Below are 8,396 nucleotides of genomic sequence, written 5' to 3'. Positions count from 1 at the left end.
AGTGTCTATTTATATTTAGTTAAAAGTGGCTGTAAAACATCAGCTCCAGTGGTGCAGATGGATAAGCGTGTGTCAACCGACTTTTTTGACGTGATCGACCCAGGTTCGATCCCGTTTTTTGCCGAACTTTTTTTCCTCCCTTTTCAAATCTCGTATTAGCAATGGATTCTATTTACACTAAGTGAAAATAGCAGTATTTTTAGCAATATGCTATTTACACTAAGAGCAAATAAATATTTACACTGTGTTAAAATAGCAGGATTTCTACTATCAAGTATACTACTTGTTGCAAATAGTGGCAATTATCTGCACTTCAGTATTGTAGTACATTATAAAACAGTATGCAATAACGTATTGAGTGTAAATTATAATTTTTATTGAAATTATTAAATGGATGCCACCTTATTGGTACAATAAAGCCCTCCCTACACCTACCCTAACCCTACCCGATACTTTATTTTCAACTTTTTGATTATTTCCTTCATTTTTATTGAAAATAAATGCCTTTACGATGTGATACGAGATTTGAAAAGGGAGGAAAAAAAGTTCGGCAAAAGGCGGGATCGAACCCGGGTCGATCATGTCAAAAAGCCAACGACACGCATTTATCCATCTGCGCCACTGGAGCTGATGTTTTACAGCCACTTTTAACTAAATGTAAACATACACTCCGTATTTTTTATTCCATAGTAAGGGCAATTCATACAATTTGTCTGATTTGTCGTTGTGTTTTCTGACTTGTTAATTTGTTTTCGAATTTGTCATTGTGTTTTCTGAATTGTTATAATGTTTACTGAATTGTTGTTGTGCTTTCTGAATAGTTATTTTGTTTTTTAGACTTGCATTTACTATATTATATATATATATATATATATATATATATAATCCAAAACTATAAAACATAAAATATGCCATAAAGCTCATCAAAAACCAGTCATTACAAATTTCTTCTTTTGTGTACCACCTAAGTCAGTCATGTTTGTTGAGTAGATGACAATTTAATTTTGGTGTTACTTTTGTATGAAAAAAAGTTTTAGTGCCATGCTGGGTCATCACCTGCCATCCACTTACCAGTCCTAAAGCAAAACCACTTAAAAAACAAACACTGATTTCAATAAACATAAAAAGGCTTATGTATGAAACATCCGTGACTAAAGCAAGCTAGAGCTTAGTAATGCATTTTGTTTTATTATATTTATCATTAAGAGGCACAAACAACTTTTCATAACTTCAAACTAACAGCAGACTTGTAAATGAAATAGATCTGTTGCCATGACACACTTTAGGGGGAAAACACAAGCTAAAGATACATAAATACCATTCACCGAGCAGCTGCTCCTTGCCTCAGCCACGAGGGATGAGGCTGGGAAGGGGAAAAACTGAAAGAGCAAGAAAAAGATCCAGCAAACTGCTTGCCTCTCCCTCAGTGAGCTACAACTCTGCAGCATAAGACCATCCATCATTTTATAACACTAAGCCATAAACACATCAGGCCAGACCAGCTGAAGGCCAAGGACAGACTTCTGGCAAACAAAGTCACTGTATTCACATTGAGACCTGTGGTAGCACAGTCTGATGTTGACTGATTGCACGACTATCATCGGCACAGCAAGACCTGGAGATCTGTAACTGGCTTCGAACACTCTCACCTGTGGCACCACAGCGTCTCGTGGCCCGGATATGACTCGATGAGATCAGTGCAGAGCTCCATCTCCTCGTGGAAGAGCTGAGGGATGACGTCATTATGGTGATTGTCATCAGACGCGCCCGCTGTGCTCTCTCCATTAGGCTGCTGGGTGGGGTGGAGCTCCGTCTCTCCAACCTGGCTCAGCTCTCTGGCCAGGGCCTTGAGCAGGTGTTGACGGTAGTGGAAGCCGCTGTGATCTGACACGTGCATGGACACCCACAGTCGGGTGGAGGACAGCTCATCATGCAGAACCTGGAGTATAAAAGTCACAGAGTATTTGATTAATTTATCACCATCATGATTCAGGCTGTTGCAGCTGAATTTTTTGTTCATTTTAGTTCAGCTGCCAAGTTGGAAGGGCAACGAATGTCAGCATATCAATCAATTTATTCAAATGCATTATGCAAATATATGCATATTATTATGCATTGTTCAAATATGCAAACAAAAAATAGTTACACCAATATTAAAATTCTGTTTGACAATGTTATAACAAATAACTGATAAATGGCTGATATTAAATATATACAACCATGTCTAAATAAATGGAAAAAAAAGTAATTTCTGCAGTGCTACAAAAATTAGATGCACCAATATTAAAATTCTTTTTGACGTTATAACCAAAAACTGATAAATGGATGAAATGAAACATACAACTTTGTCTAAATAAAAAGAAAAAAATATATATACATGTTCTACAGCACTGCAAAAATGAGATGCACCAACATTAAAATTCTTTTTGACATGTTTTAACCAATAACTGATGAATGGCTGATATTAAATGTATACAATTTTGTTTAAATAATTGAAAAATAAAACACTAAAACTAAAATCAATAACTTTAAATATCAACTGATGCATTAAAACATTATAATGTACATTAATAATAGATATTAATTTTGAGATTTGCTGAAGTTTATATTTAACAGTGTTATTAAAATATTAATGCTTATTAAGATTAACTTTAAGTGAGCATTAGATGTTTTAAAGGTAAAAATAAAGGAACTGAGCATGCATAATTAAATATCCAAGAGTATTTTAAAATAAAACATGACTCAGTAAACATTGTACTACAGTGATCTAGGATGGAAATTCAGACCAAGGAAAACAGTACCAAACAAGACATGCAGAGTTGCAACCCTCAACGGACACCTTGGCAATTGAATCGCCATTGGCTAGTATATATTTTTGTTTACTCGCCAGACTGAAATACTATACTATCTATATCGATATATATATATCTATATATATCTATATCTATATAGTGAAGATTTAGTCACATATGCGAGTGATTTACTCGCAATATAGAGGGTTGAGTTGTAAGACGACAGCCGCATAACCCAATTACTCCTGAAATAGCCTATGAAAAGCTCAGACTGGTTCAAGTCTGTTTAGTCCTGGATCATTAAATCTACAGGCTCATCCTTTTTATATGAGGGCTTTTAGCTTGGATTGAGCCCTGTAACATTTGCCTAATTTTGCATCCAAATAAGAAAGGATAAGCACATCAAAGGTCTGGCACTCAGTGAAAATAAATAAATGCTAAAAAGACAGAAAACTGTGGCATCTGTAATCAGGTCTCTTCCTAAGGTAATTCAAGTGGAGAAGAAAGGTATTAAGATCATCAAAGGCTCAGGTAGATTTATCAACCTCATAAATAACCATCTCATGTTGCTTTCCTTGTAACAACACTGATGATATGCCAGTGTGATCCATCATTCCTTAAAGTAATCTAAGACAAATCTAATCTTTGAAATGCACGCAAACAAAGCAACATCTAACAGACACCCGTTTTCAGTCATTATGATATATCACACAGATATAGTGCAGAAAGCTGCAGTGGACTGAGACGGCCTACCTTCAGATTGCCTTTAGCCATGTTTTGCAATACCCAGATGCGATGGGACCATGCATTGTAGTTGCTGGGGTAACGGCCGGCTGCGTCTGCACAGACCCTCATCTCCTCCTGCAAGGCTCTTTGCAGCCGCTCGCACTGTCTCCTCCTCACAGCGTCTCCTCTGGGTTCAGCCTGATCCTTCAGTTCTTGTCCAGAAGGAGAGCACTCCTTCTGCAGCCACTGTAATACCCAGCGCCTGCATTCACAACAAACCAATTAAGCAGACTGATCATCAACATATGCCAAGATGCACAAGGAATTTAACACTTACGGTTTTATTTGTGAGAGGGTAAAATCTGCAAATCGTGAAATGCCAAGACAATAACAAATAATACAATTAATTCTCTTTCATAACAGCTCTGAATCGCCCGATTATCTCAGCGCCCTGCGGCTGCTCAGCATCCTGGGAGATCTAATGGCTCAGTATTATCTGCAGACAATAACATCATCCAAACTGACATAGTGAATAGTAAAAACTTGAATTATTCGCAAAATATCTGACAGCTGCAATGTGTCCTGCACACTCCCTGCAGGTACATAAAGCTCTCGGTCTTGTCAGGTGCACAAGCTTTGGATATTTATTCCTGTTCTGTGTAAAGTGGTTTGCCCTTGTCCTTGCAGTAGTGACGAAATCCTACTTCAGTATGTGCCATTGTTGACATGTTGCAAGAGGTCTGCAATTGCAGACCGTTTCATTTCATGGTCTCCGCTTTCACTGTTTCAGCCAGTTTGAGAGCAAGGTCTCTTCCATACTAATTCAGCTACATGAAAGCAGAGCACATACATTTTCCAGTACCGCACATCAAACTATTCCATTATTAATTTCTTAATGCCTAATTTATTATTAGTTTTTTATATCACTATTTGAAAATTCAGACTCATCTAATCTAATGGTGAACTAAAAGTACTCTGGAAAATAGGACACTTGAAGGGTGCAGGACACAGCACTTCTATAATATGCCATCTTTAATATTTTAAAAGATCTCATTTAACTGTATAGCAGAATATCTTCAGAGTCACACAATGAACATTTAGTGCACTAAAGCAGATGCCTTTACTGGTGTTTACATTTATGCTACAAAATCATAGTTACCCAACAACAAAAGGCACTTTGCTTCATTTAAGACAGAGGTGCCCAACAATACAAATGGCCAAAAATCCTATTTGATTGAAGCAACTGAAAAAACATACAAATATTTAAAATAAAATTCAATTATATTCTCTACATTTTAATGCAAATTATATTATAAATTAAAATGAAGTTTTGCTTTTCTTTTTTTTCCCCACCATTCTTGTGATATGACACTGCAGGCCAAATCAAAGATTTGGAAATCTTACCTGTGAATCCATGTCTCTGGGCTTTTAGGATGCTTAGATAGTGCAAGTTTGCCCAGGTAAAGGTCCTTCTCTGGGTTTAACACGCCACATTGCAGGAGCTCTTTCCTATAAAACAATAAGCACCCAGATGAATTCACAAAGATACAACCATTAAATAAAATAGTACAGCACCACCTCCTGGACAATATGTTTCTTCTGTGCAACATTATCACAAAGACATTCAGCCAAGATTTTTGTGCAAAATCCTAGTAAAAAAAAAGCCTGAAAAAATAAAAATAAAAAATACAGTAAATAACATTAAAGATATTTTTTTTAAACAGGCATGGCATAAATATCTCTAGAGTGTTTCTTGGAATGGGACTATGGAACTAAATGTTGGAGAAATCAGTAAGTTCTGTGCTCACTATGCGAATTTTGAAAATCAAGTCACATTTAGAGTTAAATGTAGCAGCAGTCTTTTGATGTCCCCTTTCCCAAATTAGACAACTTTTTAAAAATAGCAACAGCACATTCAGAACAATAATAAGGCCGAAATCTAGACAGACATCAAAGAGAAGAAAAAGAGAATTTCTAAAAATACCACAGATGTGCATATAATCATTCAGAAAGTATGTGAAAGGGTTAGTTCAGTAAAATGTTTTTTTTTTTTTGTTCAGGTAATACAAGCATGTTGAAAATGTACCTGACATTCCACGCAGTGGTAAAGTCTGGGTTTAGGAGAAGCAATGTGCAGGTTATATCTACCAGTGCTTGAAGAGAAGAAGAGAGAGAAGTCCGTTTTTTCAGCAACGCTGGCCTTTTGTATGAACAGACATTTTTTAATAAAGACTAAGGTCACAGCAATGTGAGCCGGCCGAACAAGCTAACCCAATAAACCTTCATCCTACCTTCCCGATCGAGCCACTGCTTTCTCTGCCTGTACAGCAGGAGTTTATTATGCACATAGGGCAGCAGAAACTTGACACACCAGCTCTCCACTCCCAGCTTATTCTCCACCAAGACGATGGGGCTTCTGTTGTACCGGGCTTCGGGGCACGAAATGAGGCCAATTTCATCACTGTGAACACATTGTAAAAGATAAAAACGAAGAACAAGTCACATGGCTATTTTAAGAAACTCTGCTAAATACTAAGGAGCTGAAGGCAAACAGCAATGCATAAATCACCAAACATCTCAGCTGACACTGACTCATTACATACAAGAATGTCATAGGAGAAGAGTGAGATGAAACCATTGGGACAGGGCACTGACCCTATAAATATGGGACAAACAGACCCAACACACAGGCAACTTTAAAAAACAGACGAGATGCTTCATATGTGGACTGAAGAGATGTGTTTGGATACACAAGAGCAGCGATGTTGCAACCACTGATCGTCTCACCCGAATTACCAGTAAAAACAAACGGACACGGACAATTACTGAGAATTATGACTATAAATATAATGTATTAAAGCTCGCTACGCCCGCCAGTTAACGTTACTGACCAGCGACTAACAAATCCAAACATTCACAGTAACGTTACTAGCTACAACATGACAAGCATGCACACTTCGCGTTTCACTCAAGAGAAACTTTCGGCGTTTTCACGGTGCTTGTTAAATGGGCACCCCAGACACATTTTAACACGACCTGGTCTAAAAGCGAGGCTTGGTGAGCTCTCTCTGCTGCTGGCCGCTGGTTAGTAGCCGGTTAGCCAGCCGCTGTCTGTCTGCGCAAGTTAACGTTACACAGGCTGCTGCACTATGTTCTCCCTGCGGCTGAGCGCGAGGGTCCAGGCCGCTTTAAGCATTAAACTAGAGGACCGCGTGATAAACAACAATGCGAGTTCACATACGTACATGTTCGGGTTTCTTTTAAAGGCGTTATTGATATCTTTCACAACTCTCTGGACCAAGACATCCACCTCCTCTTCCGACTCAGCCATTTTCAGAGCTCGAGTGACGTCAACGCGGGTGACTCAACCTCATCCGGGACATTTCAGTCAGGGTTTGAGAGAAGTTGTTTTAGTAACCGTAAAGCGTACATTGTTGCTATGCAAAATTAGGAGATTATCTTGCTTTATCATAATACATAATTTAAAAAAGTCTACACGTTGCTGTGGCTACCGTTACTCGCCGTACTCGTACGCAAATCTTGTTACAACAAGGACGCCACTGAATGTTGGCGCAGAGACATTTGGAATCAATGAGAAGACAGGGGCATCTAACGTTATAACTCACTAAAAATACTAAATAAATAGGTAAACAATCCGAACCTCCATTTAAACGGGAGGTGGGATATTTCTCTTTTCCATCCAATCATATTTACAATTTCATTTTAGGGGCGGGGCATGTCCCAAATAAGCTCTTTGAGGATTGTCCAGCTAACATGGAACGTTCTCAGAACTGTGGCTAACGCTCTGGCAAAGTTATGAACAAATGTGTTTGCTATACAAATACTGTATATACATTGTTCATGGAACGATTTTACCCGAAACCTTTAGTTTGATTAACAGTTTTGAATGTAACTACTTGTTTCAGAATGTTTAACAAACATTCAAAAGTAATTTCCCATAATGTTTGCAAAATGTCAAAATGGAATGCTCCTTTAACCTTTGCATAACCAAGAAAAAAACGCTTTAAAAACATTTAAAAAAAAAACGGGACGTTTTGAACGTTCAGAGAACATTCAGAAACAATGTTTTCTTAACTTAATGAGAACGTTATAAAAACTTTTTTTATAGCATTCAGTAGGCTATATTTTGTTAGATGGGTGTCCTGCTCATAAACGCTGAAAATAAAGTGTAGGCTATTTACACACAATGTATGTTATGAAACTTCTTTAATAATAATAATGATAAAAAATAATAATTTGTTTCACCTGTGCTACATTTTTTCTAATAGGCCTACTTTGCAAATATGTTAAATTTAATTGATTATGCCTTCTTATCAAGACAAAGTCATGACATAACATGGCATTGCAGGTTATACTCTCTTTTATTTGTAGTAATATAGAAAACATTTATGATTTCTTTCTTCAATAATGTTAACTAATCATTACATTGTATGATGCTTAAAAGATTATCCATTAGTTTACATACAAACTGTTAAGACTAGTTCACACTTCCCCAACACATTTAAATATTCTAATGTTAACAGTTAGATGGAGTTGGATTATTTGACTTGTCCTGTAAATAGATTTTTTAAAAACACTCCTGTCATTGTGGGGTGCATATGCTTGTTGTTTCTGTTGGGACCAGGTTGACGTTACAGTGGTTACCAGTAGAGGGAGGCATGTGGGTTTTGGTCTGGGTCTGGTGTGTTGAGATGGTAATCTGGAACAGAATTGAATTACTCTTGACTGCATATTTCATCATGACAGTTTGTGTTCAGCAGATGAGCACATACCCGTACTTGATATGACATGATAAAAAGACTCTACAAAAAGTTTAAGTTACTTGCGTTACACCATCAATTCACATTTTCTAAACAG

General features: G+C 37.3%; 1 protein-coding gene across 1 annotated transcript in view; it reads right to left on the bottom strand.

Moving 5' to 3' along the window:
- The window catches only part of LOC107699739 (protein prenyltransferase alpha subunit repeat-containing protein 1), a 10,245-nt gene extending 3,336 nt beyond the window's left edge, over nt 1-6,909 (bottom strand). Inside the window, exons 1-6 of the mRNA XM_016501090.1 lie at nt 6,764-6,909; nt 5,810-5,979; nt 5,605-5,671; nt 4,923-5,027; nt 3,546-3,780; nt 1,650-1,939 (exon numbers count right to left, since the gene is read on the bottom strand). Coding sequence (XP_016356576.1) covers nt 1,650-1,939; nt 3,546-3,780; nt 4,923-5,027; nt 5,605-5,671; nt 5,810-5,979; nt 6,764-6,849 — 953 coding nt within the window. The 5' untranslated portion in view covers nt 6,850-6,909. The remainder of the gene's footprint in view (nt 1-1,649; nt 1,940-3,545; nt 3,781-4,922; nt 5,028-5,604; nt 5,672-5,809; nt 5,980-6,763) is intronic.
- Nucleotides 6,910-8,396: the final 1,487 nt, after the last annotated feature.

The sequence above is a fragment of the Sinocyclocheilus anshuiensis genome, unplaced genomic scaffold (assembly GCF_001515605.1).
Source record: "Sinocyclocheilus anshuiensis isolate Anshui unplaced genomic scaffold, SAMN03320099.WGS_v1.1 scaffold278, whole genome shotgun sequence".
NCBI lineage: Eukaryota > Metazoa > Chordata > Actinopteri > Cypriniformes > Cyprinidae > Sinocyclocheilus > Sinocyclocheilus anshuiensis.
The sequence above is the reverse complement of the archived record's forward strand: the minus strand, read 5'-3'. Positions and strand labels throughout refer to the sequence as shown.